General features: G+C 34.5%; 1 protein-coding gene across 1 annotated transcript in view; it reads right to left on the bottom strand.

Moving 5' to 3' along the window:
• Nucleotides 1-741: 741 nt before the first annotated feature.
• The window catches only part of LOC113229323 (QRFP-like peptide receptor), a 190,483-nt gene continuing 166,188 nt past the window's right edge, over nucleotides 742-25,036 (bottom strand). Inside the window, exons 4-8 of the mRNA XM_026462877.1 lie at nucleotides 20,893-20,998; nucleotides 11,426-11,523; nucleotides 5,739-5,907; nucleotides 4,268-4,389; nucleotides 742-1,169 (exon numbers count right to left, since the gene is read on the bottom strand). Of these exons, the coding sequence (XP_026318662.1) occupies nucleotides 984-1,169; nucleotides 4,268-4,389; nucleotides 5,739-5,907; nucleotides 11,426-11,523; nucleotides 20,893-20,998 (681 nt within the window). The 3' untranslated portion in view covers nucleotides 742-983. The remainder of the gene's footprint in view (nucleotides 1,170-4,267; nucleotides 4,390-5,738; nucleotides 5,908-11,425; nucleotides 11,524-20,892; nucleotides 20,999-25,036) is intronic.

The raw sequence follows: 25,036 nt of genomic DNA, 5'->3' as shown, positions 1-25,036 counted from the left end.
AACAAAAAAAGAATAGTCAAATTTTATTCCGGGGTTATCGCGTAACACACAATAAAATATAGTCGAACTGATAACCTCCTCTTTTTTTGAAGTCGGTAAAAAGAAAAGTTCCTTTTGATAATATTATAACTTTTGATAATGTTGTAACTCGAAACCTGTGTAAGCTGCATATTAGAGAACAAAAACTGAGTTTTTGGACTTAGTATCTTGTACTTCATAAAAAAATTAAAACAAGTGCATTTAGAAGCGCCTGGTAGACTGGGTTTTACGATTTAACAGATTAGCGTCATGGTCTCTGGTACAACCTCTGTTGTTCTCTGATTCTGGTGTTTAGCAATACTTAATAAAATCTCGTCTCTTGGTTGATATACGCGTCGATACCACCTCAAATGGCTTTGGTTGATGCCGCGTAACAGTGATACTCGTAGTGTTGGATCAATATATAGTAAAATCGAGGATATGCACTGATTGGTATATGGTCTGAAAACACAGTTCCTAAAAATTTTCACGATAGAAAAAAACACAAACTTACCACGAAATTTTACGAGAAAATCTCTGTATTCAATATGTACTTAACATATACCAATGATTTTTTTATATCAACTGAACTAAATGGAATACATATAGTATACTAAATACGTTTTTCAAATTGTTTCATTTCTTTTGTAGTAAAATAAATTATGAAATAAAGACAGTGTCCCTGGCGCTCGACCCGCGCAATAGAGCCCTGAAGGGTACTAGAAAATTTTGAATTTGAGCTGAGATGGTATCGACTCGTAGGGACTTCTGTTTTGAATTCGATTTTGACCGAGTTTATTTAGTCTCTCTCTCGTAGGTTTCCACAACTGATTTCCTCATCATTTTATTCGCTACACCAACACTTAATAATAACTTTTGTATACTATGGCCATTCTTTTTATTTATTCCATTTAATTGTTTGGCAGTCGATGATAGCAATAAGCGAACTCAATGTGTTTTGGTCTTTAAAGAAACTGAGCCGGCTTATGATATCGGTGGTCTCTCCACCCACTGTCCCTGTAAGAGGTGGCCCTCTGGACTCTCCCGTACTGAACGCTCGGTGTGCTGCGAAGGTGGTTGCTGCTGCGGAAAGTCACCGTCGTGCAGGTTCTCATACTAGACGTGTTGGATTTTTGACGTAAGCCTTGCATCTGTTGAATGAAGTCGTTAATAAGTAATTAATTATCCTAATCGTTAAATAACCTGTGCACGCCAGTCGCTTATTAGCTGATATAGGGTGTTCGGGATAGAAACAAACCTAGCTGTCGGTGGGATCCTGCAGAGATATTTGAGCTACAAGCAAAAATACTATTGACGTCTTTCTGTGCATGTTTTCGTATAAATTTTTTACTGCAATTTCTTGTGAAAATAAATTATTATTTGCTTCAACGGGTGAAGGAAAATATTACACAAAGAAAACACAGGAGTTTCAAAAACTTTTCAACCACAATTATACATCCGTCATCAATCAGCCATCGACTTGCGAGGATCTCGTTCCTTACAATTTTTTAGAGAACACAAGCCCATCTATAGGAAAATACAGAACATGTAACTCTTTATCATTTGTGATTTATATTTTTTCTCAAACATGCGCAGAAATGTTTGCATTACTTTCTAAAAACGAACACGGAAAGTTTGTCATTTATGGACCATGCGACTTCTTCCCGGCCAAGGCCTGCAAAGTATGAAAATCCATTACTGTCCTCTCCTCTAAACTTTTAAATCTACCTACTAATAATGAACTACATAAACAGGCAAGAGAAAAACTCATACAGCCAACTACCCAGTGTTCATAATTGCGAGAATTAAAACAACCTACCTGTATCGCTTTTTAAAAAAAAAGAAATTGGCGGTAACATTTATACTAAAGTGTTTTGGTATTTGTTTTTTCAAACAAACCAACGTTTAGGGACCTATAGTGCGATTCATGTAAGTTCAAGCTATTAAAATATCGTTGAAGTTATGTAGTCGTTCGATCGAAGTCCTGTCCAAAATTGGTATTCACGTATCACTTGAACGAACGTCATGATAGATTAGATAGAGATTATATGAATAGAATCGAAACGTAACGACTAATGAACGACATCTTGGATTGTGAAATTTGACGTTTAGTCGTCGAAAGTCTTTTGAAAGAACTGGCAAAATTTGAGCAGAATACGTATGACATGTCGTTTAGAGTCGATTCAAGTTCGATTTATATACCAGAACGACATTTGGATCGAACGACTTTAAAATTGGACTCGTTGACGTTCACTGTCACACGTGAATACGAAGAAGTAGTTCAAAGACTAAAATTGAAAAACAAATATACGCGATTTAAATCCGGAAAAATAGTTTCATTTCCTATATTTTGGTATTCTTTTGTTTTTTCGTCTTTTTTTGCATTTTGGTCGCGAAAATGAGTGCTGGTAAGAAGAGCAATAACGAAATTACAGGAATAGATATTTTCAAACAAATCATCAGAAGTTCAACAGACTTCTATTATTACTTTTTCTATTATACATCTCCCTCTCTTTAGTCTTTTATTATTTCCTCGCATTGTTTGAGATTTTTTTTATATATAATATCAAGTGACGGGACGAACAAGTCGTGCGCCTGATGGTCATCAACACGCCTGTCCATAACAGTTGCAGTGCCACTCAGAGCTTTAAATCGCAAAGATTTGAGGGGCACTGCCACTGCGCCCGTCACCCTGAGATATAAGTGGACAAGTCCCATGTGCCTGTAATTTCACCAGCACCCTTACCCTTCAAAACCGGAACACCGTAATGCAGACATTACTGCTTGGCGGCAGAAATGGGTAAGGTGGCAGTACTTCCCTGAACGAACTCTTTCACAAGGAGCTCTACTGCTACTGGATAGATTTTGTACATGCCTCGTCGGGAACGGGGATTGCTTGACTCTTTATTTTTACTCTTGTTTAATACAAGATGTCCTTACTCCTGATTAATACAAGGCGTCCTTGTAACTCATACTCGTCCAGCAATCCCTTACGTCCCGGCCTCTGCGATAATGTACCATACCGTGTAATCAGTTCTAATAATCAAATTATTTATCAAAAATTATTGAATTTTTATAACATATAGTTGATGACGCGAATTATGTCGCGATTTAGTGTTAGTTTAATAAATTTAAGCATTAATAAATTTAGTCTGTTATGATACCTAAGAGTCGGGAACTAACACGGCAGTACAGGCATCTCAAATGAAGGCCAGATATCAGGCGTCTGCTGGGAGTGCACTGGTTGGTCGGCAATACAGTTGGTAAGTTTGCACAATGTTTATTACTAATTTAGATACAGTATTTGTTGGCTAGACAGCCTGAAGATAGAGTACGACGAATCAGTAACAGAATTAGAATGAAACCGCCACTTGAACTAAAGGTATAAGGGGGCGTGAAGTGATGGCAGAGGAAGGGCTGCAGGGGTGTGTGTGGAGGCCCATCATAGAGATTAGAGGATCCCACTAGTTCAGATCCAGAGGATCGATATGAGGTCAAGGACCTATTAGGACAATTATAGTAGTCCTATGAAGTAGAATGGAGTGAGAATAAGTCTAATGGAGAAAGATACTCTATTTAAAATTGTTGTGGTAGAAAGAATGTCGCATATGTAATTTACATTATGATTAAACCTTAGGCGTGGCGACAGTTGATGTTGGATAACTAAAATGGTTTTTAATAAAAATCTAATGGAATTTGTTTTAAGCATCACTAATGAGTGTTAAAACTGTTAGTTTTGCATGAGTAGCACCCTAACGAGGCCCGTCCGGTAAACTAAAATTCTAAAGTGAAAAAGAATATAAATATAAAGAAGAAATCTAAATTTTAAATTAAAATATTATTAATATTATTATATTTTTTTTATTTTTATTTTTTTTGTTATGTAGTCCAATTAGTAACTTTTCCATTAAGGAATTTGATGTTATAACATGAATTATAGCAGTCACAACTCTTCAGGTAGCTGTATCTACAGCAAAATTGAGAGACAATTTTACACTAGGTTTATATGCGACTAGACATGCACACACATGTATTTCGGAGCACAAAGTTAGCAATTTTTGTTTACGGAATCGAATTAGTCGCATTAAGTCTTTTACTGTACCTTCGTTTCTATCTTTTACGATAAGAACACAAAACTATTGAAATTGAATTGAACTAACTACAAAGCGCAGAAAAGCGCCACTAACTACCACCAAGCATTGTACGACAACGAAAAAGAAATAGAAAGAAAAAGCTAAGGTGGACTTACATGGAAATGAGTACTAGAGTGCAAGTTACCGGTGTCGTGGCAGAGAAGCTTGCGCAAGGACCGGCGGAAGTTGCGCGTCATCAAGCAGTACACTATTGGGTTTATCGCAGAGTTCGCGTGACCTGTAAATAGAAACATTAATACAATTCATTCTAATAATCAAAATAAAATGACCAAAGTAGAAACAGACTGGAAAAAAAAATAAAAACCATACAAGTGCAAATCGGTCTTGCGCAATTAGTATTACGTATAGTGCTGTGACACCGCGTATTCCTGCGTAGCTGTACCACCCGCGTATGTTACTAGAAGGCATATCAAAAAATGCAATGCAAAAAGCGACATATTAAACATAATTGAGTGAAGTTCTCATTACGTTCATCTTGAGAATTGTACGTTGAAACTTGAGTATTAATGTTACTACGAAAGTCTGTAGATTATATTTTTATTCATTACTTCTTAACTACGATGAATATTTTTAAAGCCAACATGAAAAAAGAAAGGAAACGATAAGATAATATTAAAAATAGTACAAAAAGGATGGTGGAACTTTTTAAGAGTTCGACGCAAGATCTCTCCAGCGGTCTGTGTGTCGGCGACACGCACAGGTCCGTCGGCCACGGAACATGCCGGCTATGATGCCCGAGGCCATGTACTTCTCGGGGAGTCTCCATCGGCGACGAGCACGGGGTCTCCATCGGAATATCGGAACCCTGAATACGTCGCGGAGCTAGAGTCGGCAAGTATTCGCTGACCCAGCGCCACCAGAAAAAGTCCGCTAATCTCACGGCTCTGCGACATCCACTTCTGCTGCATAGATCACGACGACGACCAGAGGACGAGCCGAGCAGCATGTGCAGTGAAGTCAGCGCCTCTGGCTCAGCTGGGTCAGTTGAGACATGTGAGAGTGGCCGCGCGTTTACTCCTGCCTCAGCTTCGGACTCTTGTCCGTCACAAAGACTTCATGCGTATGGACTCGTTCCCGAAGCGTAACTTTGAGACCCGTCTTTATGTTTTTCATCAGACCACATGTTACTTACTACAAAGGATTTATATTTTTATGAAAAAACGGTTGCATATCGTACCAATGAAGTACGATAAGTAATAATAATAATAACACACACACTCAACATAGCCCCGCACTAGGGAAACCCTGTATTGCGGGTGCCATGCGCACACACATAGATAACCACAAAATACTACCAAACTCACGAGAGAAATAAATATAGGCCATACATAGGCCATACGAATATTTCGCCCGGCCCGGGAATCGAACCTGGGACCTTTGCGTGGCAGTCTGGCATGGTAACAGTTCGGCCACAGAGACAGTTATATAAGTAAGTACTACATATTTCTAAAACCAACAAGAAAAAAAAAAGGAAACCAAAGCAATATTAAAAATAGTACAAAAAGAATGGTGCTGTCGTACACGACCAATAAGATATATTCGGGTATTATTAATCTTAGTTCTTACCTAAGAGTAAAGTATACGGCAGCACGATCGCCATGGACTCAACTTTCACGGCGTTGACGTCAATTAGCAGTTGCAGGATGTTATACGGCAGCCAGCAGAGTGCGAAAAGAACTGCCAGCAGGAGCAGTATCCACGCCACTCGCTTCCTCTCGCGTACCAGTCGAAGGCGCTGGCGAGAAGTAGCAGATAGAATTAGCACACTTTGGAGTTACGAATGTTTTCAATAAACTAGATGCCTTTTCTTTTAGCAGCAGTAGAGCTCCCTGTGAAAGAGTTCGTCCAGGGAAGTACTGCCACTTTACCTGTTTCGGCCGCTAAGCAGTAATGTGAGCATTACTGCGTTCCGGTGAAATTACAGACCCATGGAACAAGTCAATTTTTATCTCAGGGTAACTGGCGTTGTGGCAGTGCCCCTCAGATCTTTGTGATTCAAAGGTCTGAGTGGCACTGCATGTGTTATGGACAAGTGTGTCCCTAGGCGCTATACTTGCTATTATCAGGCGCACGACTTGTTTATCTCGTCACTTGGAATTGTAAAAAAAAACTGATATCTATATCCCATCGCACATTTCGCCATCAGTGTCAATGGCATAAAAAAAATGTTTTCTAACCAAATCAAATCAAATCAAATCATTTATTTGCATGTCACAGTTACAGTACATTTTTAAATACAATTTAAGGTGTTATGTCATTGTATAGGATCATGTGACGCCCTGTAAGCATGGCAAATTACAGAGGGGCATTTATAAATTATACTAACAAATTTTTATCAACAATGTCAATGTATGCATTAAATTCGTTATGATGTTAATACGTACTTAAGCTATCAATAATTCAGTATTAAAAAAAAATATAAATAAATAAATAAATAATAAATAATAAAAAATAACAATTCATAAAGATATCAACATTATCATATTTATGGAATGAAAAGTATTTACAAAATAAAAATAGGTAATAGTCTTAATATTATTAAATAAATGTCAAAGGCAATTTCATAATATAATTTTAAATAAATTTTAAATAAATTTTAAATAAATTCCAGCAATGTCGTATTATTATTATTATTATTATTCCTCCAAATATTTATCACAGAAATATTCATTTATATTGTAATAGCATTTTTCAATTAACAGCTTTTTCAATGTTTTATCAAAGTCAGTGTCTTTTACTATGTCTCTAATGTTAATTGGTAGATTGTTGTACAATTTTATAGTCATATAATGAGGACTTGAGGCCACTAGTTGCAGATTGGTAAGGGTAGTTTCTAATTTGTGTAGATTTCGATTATTCCTTTTTACGGTTCTTATTGTCGCATAGAGATTTTTATGTTTTCTTACAAATTTACAAGACTCGAGAATGTATATTGAAGTTACAGTGAGAATGCCATGTTTTATAAAGAGAGGTTTGCATGATACCATTTGGTTGACGTTTGTTAATATTCTAATACACTTTTTTGAAATGTGAAAATATCTTTAATATCTGAACTGTTACCCCACAAAATTATTCCGTACGAGATTATCGAATGAGCATAAGCATAGTATGCCGACAGAGAAGTTTCAAAATCGGTTACTTTTTTCAAATTTCTTAGAGCATAAATGAATGACGACAGTTTGCGGGCCAGTGTTTGTATATGTTGCTTCCAAGTGATCGTGGAGTCGATTTCAATTCCCAATAAAGTTGCGGAACTAACAGTTTGTAAAGGTGTATTGTTGTGCTTATATGATATTTCCAATTCGTTTTTTTTAAATGGTCAAAATTGTATTAGTTTTGTTTTATTTATATTTAGTTGTAAATTATTCATTTGAAGCCGATGTGTCAATTTGTCAAGTATTAAATCTAGTTTTTCAGAATATTCAACTGTGTTGGAGCAAGAAGTTACGATAGATATGTCATCCGCAAAGAGAGTGCACTGATCTTTCAAAATGTTTGGGAGGTCATTTATGTATATTAAAAATAATGTACAACCTAGAACACTTCCTTGCGGTATAGAACCTTTGATAGGGATTGAATCAGATCTAATATTTTTTATTTCGTAGTCGTTGTTTTTTGCACTGTTGACCTCCACTAGCTGTTGTCTATTACTAAGATAAGATTTAAACCAATCATGAGCGATTCCACGGATTCCTGTTGCGTAAAGTTTATTTAAAAGAATTTTATAATTGACTCTATCATAAGCCTTGCTCATGTCAAGGAGTAGGCCGATTGCATATTTTCTATTATTTATAATATCTAGAATTTTTTGGAAATATTTATAGATAGCAAGAATAGTGGAACGGTTCTTTCTAAAACCGTTTTGACTATCGTCAAAAATTTTATATTTTTCATAAAAAGAAGTAAACGGTTTGTCATTGCGGTTTCAAAAATTTTTGAAGATGTTGGTAGAAGAGCGATAGGGCGATAAATATTTGGATTAGTTTTATCTCCTTTCTTAGAATAGGTTTTATTAAAGATATTTTGAGTGCATCTGGAAATATACCTTCTTTAAAAGACTGATTTATTAATTATGTAAACGGAATGGTTAAGTATTCGTTAAAGTTTTTTATCAATTTACGTGGAATACCGTCAATGCCGAAAGTGTTTTTATTTTTTAACCTTTGTATGATGTGAAACACTTCCCTTGGCTCAACGGGTAGCAGAAAGAAAGAGTTTTCCACATTTTTCATTGTGGTTTGGAGCTGAGGGGGCGGTACACGGTTATTATTTACAATATCAGAAAAAAATGAGTTGAAAGTATTTGCTACCGTTTTTGGGTTATCTATCAGTAAATTATTCATTTTTAGGTTGATGTTACCTTGGTTTCTACTCTGTTTTTTATTTGTCTCTGATTTTATGATATTCCACATTGTTCTAGTTTTGTTGTCAGCATTTCTATATTTACGGATGTTTTGAATTTTTTTAGATGTTTTCACAGTTTTTTTTTAGTTTTTGTATAATTTGTATAAAATGTCTGAATAATTTTATTATTTGTTTGTGAGCAAAGTCTTTTTAACTATCTCTTATTTCGACAATAATTTTTATACCAAACGTAAGATAGGATTTTTCTACTTTTGTTTTTATCTTTATTTGTTTAATGGGAATATATTTATTTAAAAGTATTTGTAATGTTTCTTGAAAAGAATAATAATTTTCATTTACACTTTGTTCATGTTTGATCACATGGTACCAGTTAATATTTCCAAGTGCTTGTTTAAAATTTTCGATATTGTTTTCGTTGAACAATCTGCTTGAAAATGAGAACTGTGGAGGATCTACTACTCTGAAAGGTGTAGATAATATGACACCTTTATGGTCTGAAAACCCAAATTCATTGACACTGACTTGACATTGTCTTTTTTTGAAGTTTACAAAGATTAAATCTAGGCATGTAGAGCTAGTGCTCGAAATTCTAGTTGACTCTTTAACTAGTTGGTAGAAATTAAATGTTAACATTAACGAAGTAGTTCCATTTTTTGTTTATTATTTTTGTTGAAGTTTACGTTAAAATCTCCGCCAAATATGATATTTTTGTGCTTGCATTTTTTTGATAATCTATTTAATAGTTGATCTAAGCTATTATAAAATACTTCTATTTCTGTGCCGCTATTTGGCCAATACAAATTAATTATTAGCATGTCAAATTTTGGAATTTCTACTGCACATATTTCGAAGATCATTTCTTTCGATAATGCTTCAATATCCTCCATCTTTTTATACTCTAACTCGTCTCTAAGTAGAATACAAACCCCCCTCCCTCATGAGATTTTCGGCAAAAAGACGCGTGATATTCAATAATTGTAGCTTTTCCTTGTTGAGCCATGTTTCTGTAGTATTATAACTCGTAAGTAACTCGTATTATAAAAAAACCTAACTGTCATTCTAAATTTTTCCAAGATTTTAAAATCGGATTCTTGAGAATAATTAATTGTCATGCTTCCCTATACGCTACCTTTCTGTATGCTATAATTTCAGGAAACCCTGTTCGCAAATGAACCCTAGACACGCCATAGTTGTTGTAGATAAATTAGTTTGCAGAAATTAGCTGCACGCGTAGTGTAGTTGCACTTTAAATTTTGTAGGCATGTGTAGGGATGTTTATATTGTGCCAAACAGTTGGTTGATGGAATGTTTTTTTCTGTGTTGGCATGTCCTCTTTACAAATTACTGTTAAAAGCTTTTCGTTGTTTAACCTAAAAGGCGCCACCTTTAAGCTTCAGATGGTTTATTTTTAATTTAAAGGCTTACTTTAAGTGATCTTTTTTATTACCGTGTGTATTTAGGATGTTTAAAACATAATTCACGGCAAAATCATTCAGTTTTGATTGTATGCGCTTTCTCTATTTACACAAGTCGCACTTCTATGACAATAGTGTTGTAACTCAAAATATGTGAAATTCAATATTATACCATTTCTGGACGTGAAATTTGTTTCTCTACACGTCAATAAAATTGTCGTTAGAATATTGTAAGAAACCATTAAAATATATCTACTTAACCCAGATTGAGACAAACGTTTTGTGAGCTACTTCTCAAAACAGCCTTTACTCAAAAATATGAAATTATTATTGACTTTTATTTTTAAACCGTCTTGTGACCTTTGTAACATAAATCGTCGTTTTGGCTTGACCCTTTCGACACCCACATTCATTTAATCCATGTGAATTGTCAATATCCTCATCAATATCGCCTAGTTCGGGGCCCAGACTCGGTCTAGTGGCGTTTCGCCCAAAATAACGCTACCACATGGCGCCCAAACAGGGACTTTTGCCTCCGACCTCCAAAACAAAAACATTTCACTTTTCCCATCAATCATTTTCAAAATTTTAAAATGTTTCAGATAGAGGCCGTGCACAAAAGCTCATAAAAATTTTGTAATGAATCCTTTTGCCTAAAATACAGAGATTGATTTTAAAATTATCAAACGCGCGGCAGTAGTGCTGCACAACCTACTAAAACTGAAATTAGACTGTTTGACTTGAGTACGCGTCTTATATTTAAGGCAAATCGCATGGCTCAAACTTTCCCTTTATTACACATAATTTACTATACATTATTATTATAGCTGACCAGAAAAATCCGAAACCTTCGAAAAATGGACTGCATAAGGTGGGACCCTGGCTGCCCGGCCAGAGTATAAATACCTATCGGCAGAGTCGTTCAACTAAAATTTACCGCCATCTTGGGCAGTTTTTACAGGAAGGTAAAAAAATCGAAATTCAAATAAACAAGATGGCCACCATACGAATTTCAGAGCCCTGTGGCTTGGCGAGTATCGCAGATAGGTGAGGGGTGCTCGACAAAATAGCATTGAGGGTTACGTGGGGCAACTGCCGGTGACAAAATTTTTTCAGGATTGCCGCCTCAAAATGGGGACCCAAAAAAAAGTACTCCGATCCAGCTGTTTTTTTTTTCTCAAATTAGGAAATATCCTGTAGTATGAATACCAGAATATCGATATCTCTGAGGGCTATACCCAGAATACCCAGACCAGAACCAATTTCGAAATGTTTGTTTCCTAAATTGGCCCAAATCGAGAGTCGCCCCGGGACCTCCCCACCGAGGGCCCATTGGACTAACCGCTGTGCCACCAAAGAGCATAAGCACACCCCGTAACGTAAATCCAACCACGCGTCTCAGGCCGAGCCCGACCCGTAGGTGGGGTAAAGAGGCTCATATATTATAATATTCGTAATGAAGCATAGATTTACCTGTTGACTGTTAACGCTGCCCTCCGTCTGGTCGAAGGGGGGCAGCACCGAGCAGAGCCGCCGGCCCATCAGCGAGTACGACACCACCACAATGCAGCCTGAAAAGTGGAGAAATCGTTTTAGATATAGAGAGAGCAACTACGTTACGTGACGTAATCTTCCTCAATGTAATTAAATATACAGTCATATAGAATCCTGTTTTATTTCTCATATTGTACTTAGTAACAAGAAAAAAATCCTCAAAGAATATACATAGCTTCGTTTTGGAACAATAATAAAAATAAATCAGAATCAATTATCAATCATATAATTCCTCTTCGGCACGGGTCTCCTCTAAATCTCTAAATTCTGTTAACAAGTTAATACTACAACAAACAATTTCAGTTATCATAAGCAAACTTTAAAAAAAATTCGACCAACTTCAAAAACCACAACAAGTCAATGCACTAAAATCGAAAGATAACAAAATACAGATTTAATTAAAATGACAACAGTGGACGTAATAATTATTATTTCGTACTCAGTATTATTAATCAATCTATCCACATTTATTGTTTATTTATACAATTACAACGTGACAATTCTCTTTCAAACAAAAAGGAATTTTCAAAATCTGTCCACAATTAACGGAAAAGCCGATGAACATACTATATATGCCTATATAATTTGAGGATTTCGCTCGATTTCCATGAGATCTCCTCATCAAATTCTGACTTGGTGACAATGAAACCATCTCGAGAGTATACCCTTTCAAACAAAAAAAGACTTCAAAATTGGTCCACAATTGACGGAGAAATAGGTGATCTTACATAAAACATACATACAGCCCATCATATAACCTCCTCTTTTTTTAAGTCGGTTAAAAATGGTTTTATGTTATAAGACATCATTGAAACATCATCATTGAATCGACATCCATTTTTAAGGTAACGAAAAAAGATTGAAACTCGGTAAAATTTCCGGACCCGAATCAGTTTCCTTAGCGACTTATTTTGAGTTGAAATTCACAGATTACACACACACAACATTTGCTTGCGCCTATTACTCATCTATCGTCATGGGCATAAGAATCTTGGAAATTCTAAGTTTAATTGTCAATCGGATCTCGGTCTTAAACCATTTTATTTTATTTACCTTGTATCATTTTCAAATTATCGACAAATATGACAAAAAATCCATGCCACGTAATTTATATGGATGTCTAACGTCAATTTGTCGAAAATATAAAATTGTACCTCAAAATTATCCCAATGTTGCACAGCAACTATAAGATAGGTGTAATTAAGATAAAAACAATACCAGTGAATCCTGTATATATGTAATGCTCCAATAGAAATTGGAGAATTAGAAAATCATATTCGCCACTTCTATATGTACGTAACAAAATTGCGTACAAAAATAAGTAAATTATGATCTTTGGAACCAAATTACACTCAAATTCGTAAAGTTATTGACTAAGAATATTGTTTTACTATCGACAACGCGGAAACAAAAACACTTATAAGAAAGCCGCCACGAGGATATCTTCTAAAACTGAAGTAGAAATAATAAGTGATGTTCTCAATCCACTACGGAATGGAGTATCCTTAGCCTTGGTAATCATTTCACGTGAACAGATTAACAATAGCAGTTTGGCGAGAAATTGTATTATGTATTTTTGTATGCCTTTTGTATAAATAAATAAAAAATAAAAAAAAAAAATCACATAATGTCGGTTAAAACACACTGTAGCCGACGGCACAACCTAGGATGAATAGCAGAATAGTATATGTTTTATCGAGGAACTAAAACGAGCCAATATATAACCGAGGTGGTCAGACACTCGAGCTTTAGGGAGTGTTTATTAAGTTACTATTATACGTATTTTTTTTTCCAACCAGACACAGACACAACAAACGCAACAAAACGCTACGATTATCATGCCTTTGGTAATCATGAGCGTATTTCGAACGATTTAAGTGTTACATCGTGTCACTGCAATGGTCCACACACAAACGCAGTAACACGGGAACAATAATATGGCCCCACACTCTATGTTGAAAAGGCACGGAACTAAAACCGAGCGTACGCTTAGAACGTAACATTTTCATAATGAAAATGGTCCACACACAAGCACTTTTTTTATTGAATTTCCGCATCGCAGCGATCTTTGGGAAACTGTAGGTTTATTTACTTTGATAAGTCGTTGTTGATTATTATAATGTCAAATTATAATAATCTTTTTGTTTTTGTGATTATTTTTAAATGTTGTTTTACTTGTAATTATATTGTTTCACTTATTGAACTTTTACCTTTTGGCAGACACTAGAGCAAGTATTCTGTTTAAGTTTCTTTGGGTCACTTGAGGTAAATTAAAAAACTAGGTACCTACTTTTTACTCTCTAAGGTTTAAATAATGATCTTTACTACGTAAAAGCTACGTAAAAGGCTACATTGACGTATGTTTGGAGCACGAGAAGTGAATTTAGTAGTCTATGTAAACGAGAAATGGTTTGAAATGGTTTTATATGGTAAAACAACAAAGTAGGTATAGGCATCCGTTCTTCTCATTGAAGCTCCAGTGCAAAAATGCGATTTACGTGGCATGCCTTTACTGATGTTACGAAGTTGGTTAATTTTAAACAAAAAAGAAACATTGTCAACTTCATCAGTAAAATAAATCAGCAAAAAGCGGATGCGGTTCACTCGACACGACAACAAATGACGTGTTTGGTCAAAATAACTCACAAGATATTTAATCATTTATCGTATTAAAACGTAATTATGAAACGTTCTATTCTATTCTATATAAGCATCTATTGGTTCATATCACAACTTTCAATCTAATAATCTAATGGCATATCATAGTTACATTGTATGAACATTTCAGATACATTTATTAATTAACTTATTATTATTATATAGATAACTTTGATAAAGGAAATAATAGTAAAATATGGTTTTTATTCCAAAAACATAGATTTAACGTGAAAAGTAATCTTATACGAGTAGAACAGAAGATACTTTCTTTAGGTTTGGTTGGAATCGGTGCGAGCCCAACGAGCGAAGCGAGTGTGTTGCGGTTGGACCGGGGCGCAGCGAAGTGACAATACGAAATTTCGATGTGCGAATGATGTGCAATCTTCATTGACTTTTTTTAACATATAAAATTTATATTATACTAGCACAATTTATACCATCACTTCATTATTATTAGCTAATTATTTGACCCGACTCAACTACCTGGTACCTATACAGAAGGTTTATTATACACATTAAAAATTATGCCCTTCGTTGTTATATCACTCGATAATTAATAATATCTCATTAGTAGTTATATCCTTTGAAATTATAGTAAATATCGTTATACCTCAGTGTAAGTGAAAATAGATAACTTGCTTGTTGTTATATCAATGCTTACATTACATTTACAATAATTATGTAACAGTGAAAACAAAAAGCAAATGAAACATGGAATATTTATTGTATCCCAATTTACATTGCTTTGGAACCGAATTGAAGAGAATTTTTGTAATCATAATGAATTTTATGCCAATTGTATAACGTACAAATTAGACCTCGTCTTCCGAAGAATTGTCGCGCAGTCTCGGAAATGCCCGCAGCTACCGAATATACCTAGGCAATACACTCAATGCTTATTATGCGCTGGTTACTAAAATTGGCTTGTATTCTGTTTCGCGGCAAAATAAATTGAGCCTTCGTATGACGAATGTATGTCGAATGTGCGACATAAAAGAAGAATATTTTCACGCATCGCCAACTTTTGAACGGCACCGTGGTATTTGTTTACTTCATTTCTTTTATTACATATCTGTTATTGGATTTCTTTTTTCTGTGAGATTTCCATCGTTATGTATTATAATAGCATACTGTTATATTCGATTGAGTTCGACAGTTGATTTTATCCTCCCGCTGCCCCCGCGGCGGAGAGGTGTCCTAGGAGGATATCCCCACGCAAAAAAAGGCTACCGTGGGAGAACGTTTGCTCCTTAATCAAAATCGACAGTTCGAATCAAAGCAGCATATACCTCTTACTTCCGAGTTCCGCACATTGTAAATGTTTTCTAGCCCCTCGTGATGTCGACCCCAAGTGTCCCACTACTCTTAGAGGTGGTAAGTATGGTGCCCTGAAGCATTAGCGCTGTCGCTAATGGGCTATTTTTAGCGGCTGACGCGCAGACAATCTTCATAGGGTTAAATTGAACAATGTATTGTCGGCGCCATTCAGAGGTTTGCTCCAAAGATGTTTCGATTTTGGACACAAGTTGCAGTAGTTGCCTAAATCCTCTCCTTAGAAGAGACGCTGACCCAGCAGTGGAATGTACAGTGAGTTGGTGTTAATGATGATGACATGGTTGCAAAGTCCACTAAAGTAGAGTTTGTATAAGTTTGTATAAGTAGGATTTGAACACGCAGATTCTTAAAAGATTGAGTACCCAAGGAGCACACTTTATACGCCTCAAAACTATAAACAGTCGTAATATGGTATAGGTTTAGATAATAGTCTACTCTATAAATGGTTTTAGAAAAAAGAAATTGTTCTTATAGACTTATATTTCCAGTAAAGCCTATTAATACTTTAAAAACTAATGTTCTTAAGTTTATTCTAGATATATTTCATTTATAGACATTCTGTAGTGTTTAAACTTATTAACAAACACGATATAGCGCGTCTTCAGTAGATTTTATGTAAAAAAACACTATAAATAGGGTTTCCACTCTATTGGACGTTGTACGTTCATGCAAAATGGATAAAATAAAGAATATTAAAAGATCTGGTGCAGGTGGTGAACCTTGGATATTATGTCTAGAGATGAGATTAACTGCCATATTCGCATAACACGCTAAATGCTAAATTTTTATAGCGCGTTATAGTCTATCTATAGAATAGTCTACAGTTTTTTACGGTTAGTTACGACTGGCTTCATTTGTTTTGTAACTTAAGCTGGTAAACTTTGTAAGGTTATAGAAGATAAATCAACGAGCTTCCCTTCATACTTAAACAATTTACTATTTACAATTTGCACAAAACTTTACACTGGTTATTTACAGTAAATTTCACTCATAATAATTCTTTTTCCTACTACTTTTATATACAAATATTACAATAACTTAGTAATTAAACAAACGCTAAACTAATTAAATAAATCTAAGTAATTATATCTTAATTTAAATCGCTTCACCAAACTAAATTTTGTTACCGTTCCACCATTAGGTCAATATCGTATCAAAAGATAACCAAAATTATAATTTATAACATAACTACAACTAACATCAATAAACCAATCAGCTTTTTCGCGTTTCGCACCAAATGTTACATGTTACAAATAATATGTGAAAGTATTTCACGTTTTAATTGTTTCAACCAATGACAAGAGCCACAATTTGATATTAATTAGCTCCCCATTTCACATAGAATATAGTGCCATCTATGAAATATTAAGGGAGATAACCCAGGACGAAGAAGGATTTTGTTTATTAGCTGCACAAGTAAAGCGGCAATCGATGTCGCTAGATGGCATTTAATTTAATTTTCTTAACGTACTCCTATCCAAAGTAGCGATGGGACGAGTTGTATTTGTTACAACTCGAGTTACTGGAGTTGACTTGACTGTTAACTCGAGTTGCAACCCAAGTTAAGTCCACTCGGTGTTTGACAGAGCAACCGCTAGTCGAACTCGAACCGACGATCACCGAGTCGGATACGATCGACCGGCCGACCGCGGATCGAGCGCGACCGAAGGTCACCGAACCGAACGAGCTAGCTCGAGTTCACAAAGTGTAGCTCGAGTTGACTCGTTGTGGGAGTAACTCGAATTAAATAAGTCGACTCGCCCATCACTCGCGACTCGCGTGCGTGCCCTGAAGGTCACCGACGCATAGTGAGCCCAAATTGATAATTTTTGGACATAGGAATAATAGCTAATTTTTTTTTATATGATAGATAATAACATTCCTAACAACTTTTATTCTTGTAAAATTTCTTGAAAAGTTGATAGTTTCGGAGAAAAAAAATTATTTTTTTGTATGGAGAAATATACATTTTATATTTTATTTCTTAATGTAGGAAAATGTAATGAGTGTGATTCATTTAAAAATTATCTCGGTTCTCCACAAGTTATTCCTATGTCCAAGAATTATCAATTTGGGCCCACTGTGCGACGCGCTGAATGAATGAAGTATTTGGTTCGGCGGCGGGCGGAGCGAGTCAACCGAGTTAGCTCGAGTTCATGGAAAAGTAACGCGAGTTGGCTCGTTATAGGAGTAACTCGAGTTAACCGAGTTAGAGAACTCGACTCGCCCATCGTTAATCCAAAGTGAAAAAAGTACGTTATAATTTGTTTGTTGACAAATAAATAAACATTGTGAAGTAATTCCGTGTTCTGAAGTGATAAAAACAATTAAAATGAGCGCGTAAACTACTGTACGTCCATGTTATGTGTGTGTATATTGTGCTGTCTATCAATAGAATACTGTGAAATCATTGTGGGAAATGTGGTTGGCGTGAAGAAATAATCTCAATATTCTAATGAATTTTTTTTTTTAATTTATTTTATTGTTTTAAGAAAAAAGTATACATAAATAATGTAAAACACCGTTAAACCCTACTTGGGTTTGTCTCGATGCCATCAAATTTCTTCCAATATAAGTTAGGTATGTCATTGAAATATACCTTATGTGATAGGGAATTTATCCACCTTTCTAGTCATATATAACACATTTCATATAATTATGCAGAATAACGTTTTTTGCGACAAATTGGATATTTCAAATTTTTTTTTAAAAAGCTTTACATTCTTATCGCCATTTTTATTTTTATTGAATGACTATGAAATAGCCGAGAAAAGTTTATTTTCTTTTAAAAAAGTAAATCTAAATTGAAATTAGCTTGAAGAAGCCTAGAACTTCATGGAAATGGTTTGTTTTGTGAGTTATTTTTATATTTAAGCTTTCTATAAATATTTAAAACCAAATATCGATAACTTTATTTTTATTAAGTTTATATTTATACATAAAAAATGTTTAAAATTTAGCGAGCGCATTACTTTTATGGCGGGTTTTACATCACTTTCACAATGTATTTAAAGTAGCACGTCAATTCGCGCTTTCTAAACGATTAAACATTGCGCGAAAAAAAACAGAAATATTATATCTAATTTCGCCATGTTGCAATTTTGATGGTTTATGTTTTGTAAGCATTTGATTGTAAGTCAATGTTTGTAAGCCATTAAACTTGAAATCTATTAGTATTAAGAGAATTGCGTCCTATGTTTGTAACACTTTAGTATTTTGCTTTTAAAATAGCATAGCAAGAAAACTATCATAAACTATAAATTATCTAAAAACTGTCTAGAAGACTAAATAAAAACTGTCTACATTCTACAAATGGTCTTGTAGTATTCTAGAAGGGTTACTTGAGAAAAAAGATAAGAATCACTCTTAACACTACCTACAGATAGTTTCTCAGAGCACTCTTGTGATCTACTAATAAAGTTGTGCCCACTTTTACTTTAAATTATCTAGAAACCTTCTTCGAGATATCTTGAGGGAATTTGAACTCTTAAAATATTCAATCGAATTAAATTCTATTAGATACTTTATAGTATATATTTAGATATAGGTGTGCTGCTTTGGTAGGTATGATTATGGACGTTAGATGGTGTTGACAACGGTAGGTACTACAACAATGTTTTTTTGATGGAAGAAAAATGGTTTGATAAAAGCAGTAGGTATAAATTGCCAGCTCTAACCACATGAAATAGCCAAAGTTAGTAAACAGATATTCTTACGTCTGCTGCTATTGGTATTATTCAATCTGTTCTCGAGAAAGTCTCACAACCAACCCTCAAAGAATATCGACGCAACCTTTATTTAAATGGAATTAAGGTTTTGTACAACAAGAACCCATTATTTACTCGTACTTCATAACAACGGTTCTCTCGGACCGGTTTATAATCCGTAAACAAGACGCAAATTTGTTTGTTGCACTGATTTGGAACTTGGTTGTATTTTTTTGTGTTTAACATTTTCAGCTGCAGCTTTTATAAGATGTTTTTTTTATTTGTATTTTGTTTACAATGGATGACGAAGACTGTTTACCATATAGCGCGGTCCTCCTACCACAAAATGGCGGCTATTTGGTTTCGCTAATTAGAATGCTTTTTCAGTTTAAATACAAGTTTTTATAAATAAAAATTATTATTCTGCATTGCTAAATAAATACCCTCCGTACTACCAACAAAAACATCTTAAATAAAATGTAGTAATACACCGCAAATCCCGCACTTAAAAAGAACTAATGAAATTTTTGGTGTACTTGGATAAATATGACAATATTCCGTTTGAGTGGTTCTAAAGTTTACCAAGAAATTACTCCTTAAAGTATAGTTTATAAACATTTATATTCAGGGTATACTTAAAAAACGCTACTTACGGTATGTTTTCAATAAATAAACACCGAAATCACCAGCCCAAACAATAACACACACGATTGTCGTGACGTATTTTTGAAATTGTTTATTTTTTTAAATGACAGACCCAGGCATTAACAACTTTATGGTTTGCTAGAGTAGTTACCGAAATAGCAATTAATATTAGTTATTTTGCCTGCTACATATCGCGTGAGCGGCTAGGCAACGTTGAGAATGTTTGTACACCGTTACTCCTATATCATTTACTACTACTATATTGTTGTACCCTATTGCTGGACATAGATCATTCCAAAAGTACTTTGTACAAAATGGGCAAACCATTTCTTTAAAAAATAATTAGGGTAAAACAGAGTTAAGATCGTAAAATTTATGAATGAATATTAAAAACAAAACTTATAAAAGTCGCTAAGTATTCAGCATTCAGTGCTCTCCAATGAATGAGATTGTTTATGCCTCATATGGCAGCCTATTATCATCAACAAATCAATCATTTATTTACTTATTTATTTATTATTGCTGCATGTACAATTTGTGTAAAGTTGATCTTAATAACTATGACAGTGACAGTACATGGACCCTGTTCGGGCATTGCAATTTAATGTTTGAATTTATAGTAATTTATATTCAACCATCAACGGCAGATGAGTGAAGTATTGTCTGGTCCCTCGATATCCACGACAAAACAAATGGTTTTATCGGCAAATAGTGTTTACCGCTACGAGAAAACGTGATTATTTATTTAGTAACTTACAAAAGGTAATAAAATAATTTGGTCAAGTGTCAATACCTAACTTTAATTCAATCTACTGAGTATTTCTGGTATTACCGCGGCGGCGGCGGCGGCCCTTTTGTGATATTTTATTATCTAATTAATTGATTCGATAAGGGTTCATATTATTGAGACTTTTTTATATCGATACAAACTTAATAAACGAATTTTTAAATATTTAATAAACGTTTAAAATTTTAAGACTCCAAAAGGCTTCTTCAACACCTTAAATGTATTAAACAAGTAAAGCAAGCTTACAGTCTCACCTGGTATGGCGTAAACGAGGATAAAGCTGAAAGCTCCGTAAAGCTCCTTCTTGATAGAGTCGGGCCATGTCTCTGTGCAGAATTCGACACCTCGTTCAACCCACAACTGTAATTTAAAAAAAAATTAACAACCGCAACGGACATAATTGAATGAAACGAAATTCTCATATTATTAAAAAGGATGGACGTAGATGGTAGAGTGAAATACGTTGATTTAAAGAGACATGTTTATTGTTCGGTCTCCAGAATATAAGTGAGTAAATAATACAATATAAAATAAAATGTAAACTTAAATGCTAACCAAGCAATACGCACCACATGTTGCAGTTATACTATAAATATAGTCTATCTATACTACATTATAGGGGTTCCAGAGAAAAAAAATGTGTTGCGTGTTACTTGTTAAAACACATTTTTTTTTTAAACTTAATTACAACAAAAATTCTTAATAATTACTTAACAGTCCAACAAAAGTTTACTAATTAATTTACAAACAATTTAGTATTATTCTTATGTGTTATATATTCTTTGCCATCTTTCAAAATTTTTACATTTGGTGATAAATCTTCAATAACGATATATGGTCCTAAATAAATGTTATCTAGTTTACTTCCTACTTGGTTTTTCAACAAAATTAAATCATCTTTCTTATATTTTACAGTATTTATATGTTTATCGTAATTTATCTTTCTTAAACTTTTCCCATCTTATAAATTATTTCTAGCGTCGGCCTGTGCTCGTTGTAACCTGTATCTTAGTTGTAAAGGATAAGCATCAGGATTATATAAAGGTTCTACATCAGAACACAACAAATTATTTTGCAGATTACAAAGTTTTCCAAACACTAGTTCGTATGAAGTGTATTGTGTCTCGGTATGCACGGTTGTATTATATATGAAAAACACCAAAATGGTAGCCAAGTGCTCCAGTCAGTCGAATTATTACTACACTGTATCCTAAGAAACGCTCCTAAACTTTTATGTGTATTCTCTAACGAACCTATAGTTTCGTGGTGATACGCGGTCGAGTGAAGTTTGTTAATTTTTAACAATTCACATACTTCAACCATAACTGACGGCATGAACTCTGTGCCTTGGTCCGTAATTATCTCTTTTGGGATACCATATCTCAATATAAAATTATTTACAAATAAACTAGCAACTGACACAGTATCCTTTTTTTCTAGCGGATACGCTTCTACATATTTGGTTAAGTTACATTGCAAAGTTAAAATATATTTACTATTATAATTATCAATATCTAACGGTCCCATTAAATCTAAACTAACCCTTTCAAACGCTGTACTAGGAGTAGTTGTAATAACCATCGGTTCCCCAGTATGCCTGTTCGAGTGTTTCTGAATTTGACAACTCTTACACTTTCTTACGAATTCTGTGACGTCATTAGTAATTCCTGGCCAGTAGTAATATTTCTTAATATTATTCAGCATCCTATTTACCCCCGCGTGGCCACTGGTGGGTAATAGATGAAAGTCATTCAATATTACAATTTTAGTATCTTTTTCAGTTACTGTTACTACGTCATTCAATACTAATACCTTAGGAAAATCACTTAGCTTATTAATTTCCTTTAATAATATATTTATAAAATCTTTATCACGCTTTCTTTTTATAATAACGAGCTCGTTTAATTTTATTTCTTTACAAAAATCTTGTAATTCTCTCGCTAACACACTTACGGTAGATAACGATCGAGACATTACATAAATATCCGATTTATCGGGCACAAACACAAAAGAACTATTTTTACTATACAAGTTCTGTAAATTCACTATCTGCTTCATTGCTGTCTTATTTGCGCTTAATACTAGTTCTACGCTGTCAGTCGGTCGTTTGAGAATTTCCACTACTTTAGGTTGATCAGGCCTAGAAGCGGTGTGATTCTCACGTGTCAAGTCAATAATATTGTCATTCTTAATTTTTCGAGCTTGTGCTCTTGTCATGACCGATACAACATGCTCATGCATATCTTTCAATTCCTTAGAGTTCATCGGTATGCGGCTCAATGCATCTGCAGCTGCGTTGTGCCGTCCCGGAACATAACTGATATCAAAATCATACTCTTCCAAATAAAGTCTAAACTTTGTTAAACGGCTTGATGGATCGGTCATATTAAATAAATAAATCAAAGGCCTATGGTCAGTTTTTATTTGAAACTTCTTGCCATATAAATAGGGCCTAAAATGCCGTACAGCCCACACAATAGCCAGTAGTTCGAGTTCGATGACTGGGTATCGTGTTTCAGCTGGTCTTAGATTACGACTTGCGTACGCTACTACCTTGCCATTACTATTAGACAAAACGGCGCCTAAACCTAGCTTTGATGCGTCTGTTTGTAAAACAAACGTATTACCTTCTGAGAAGTCTGGATAATCTAAGATGGTAGGACTAAGTAGGATTTCTTTAAGTTTTTGGAAAGCCTTTTCACATTCAGTTGACCAGTTAAAAGAGACATTTTTCTTACATAATGCATTAAGTGGATGTGCTATTTCTGCGAAATTAGGTATAAATCTCCTGTAATAGTTAGCAAACGCTACAAATCGTTTAATATCATCTACACATATTGGAACAGGATATTTCTGTAAAACATCTATTTTCGATGGGTCGGGAAAAATTCCATCTGAAGTTATTTTGTGGCCTAAATAAATAATTTCTTTTTGCAAAAATTCACACTTTAATGGGTTTAATTTCAAGTTAACTTGTCTAAATCTTTCCAGTACTTTAACTAAATTTTTGTTATGGGTTTCAAGACTGTTACCAACTACAATACAGTCATCTAAATAAATTAGACATGCCTGATAGTTCAAACCCGTCATGGCTATAGTCATCAGTCGTGTGAAAGAACTAGGAGATGTTTTTAATCCCATTGGGCATCTCTTCATTTGATATTGTTTGTCAGTTGTAAAAGCTGTGTATTTCCTAGATTGTTTTTCTAAGGACAACTGATAATAACCTCGTGATAAATCTAATTTAGAAAAATATACGTTATTTGCCAAAGAATCTAGAATGTCAGTTATATTCGGTAAAGGGAATTTATCGTCCTGTATTACGTTGTTTAAGTGACGATAATCCACAACTAATCTCCATTTTTTCTCTCCTGATCTATCTGTCTTTTTGGGAACTAACAAAACTGGACTTGACCACTCTGATGTGGTTTCCTCAATAATATCATTCTTTAGCATATCGTCTACTTGTTTCTGTATTTCACCTTTAAGTGCCTTAGGTAGCCTATAAGGCTTGGTATACACTAGTGAAGTATTGTCTTTTAATTTTATGGAATGTTCATATAAGTTGGTAGTAGACAATGTATCGCCTGGTAAATGAAAAACGTCGGCGTATTTAGCGCACACGTTTTCTATACTTATCTGCTCCTCTTCATTTAAATAAGAAGGCAAGTCAAGTAAATTAAAAAGTTGTCTGATTCTATCTGGCGATATCTTCTCATCATCAAATTGGTATACGTTATAATGGTTTAAACTATGAATATCTACATCTTTAATATCTACTCTGACTGGTTTGTCAGTCGTATTGAGCATGCGAATTGGAATAAGTCCATACTTTGGTTTCACAATTACTCCCGCTGTGTACACACCTTTATGTACTTGTTTTGCTAAGACAACGCATTCACTGATGTGTGCCGTAGGTACGTGTCGAATTACTTCACATCGTGGAGGAATTATTATTTGATTTTTATCAAACTGAACAGTTACGTAGTGGTCCTGGTTTTCCAAACTCAATGTACCATCTTTGTAACTCAACACTGCTTTATACTTTTGGAAAAAATCTTGGCCGAGTATCCCGTCTGCGGCGCAAGCTAAGTTCTTGAAAACATAGAACTTTTGTTTAAAAATTACCCCTTCAAGGTTTATATCTAAGTAAATATAACCTTCTGATTCTAAATTACCACTTATCCCCTTAATTAAAATACTATCTTTCCTAATCAACTTAAGTAACTCAATATTATGTGCTAGTCGTTCATATTTTATTACGCATAAGCTGGCTCCACTATCAATTAACAAGTTCAATTTCTCATTATTTCCTAAATATGACATTACTGTAAAGAAATTATTATGACTAAAAATATTATGAGTGCACTGTTTAGGCACGAAAAAATTTGCTATTCT

The sequence above is a fragment of the Hyposmocoma kahamanoa genome, unplaced genomic scaffold, assembly GCF_003589595.1.
Source record: "Hyposmocoma kahamanoa isolate Upper Pololo Valley unplaced genomic scaffold, ASM358959v1 303, whole genome shotgun sequence".
NCBI classification, from domain to species: domain Eukaryota; kingdom Metazoa; phylum Arthropoda; class Insecta; order Lepidoptera; family Cosmopterigidae; genus Hyposmocoma; species Hyposmocoma kahamanoa.
Note: the sequence above shows the minus strand (reverse complement) of the source record. Positions and strands in the feature narration are given on the sequence as shown.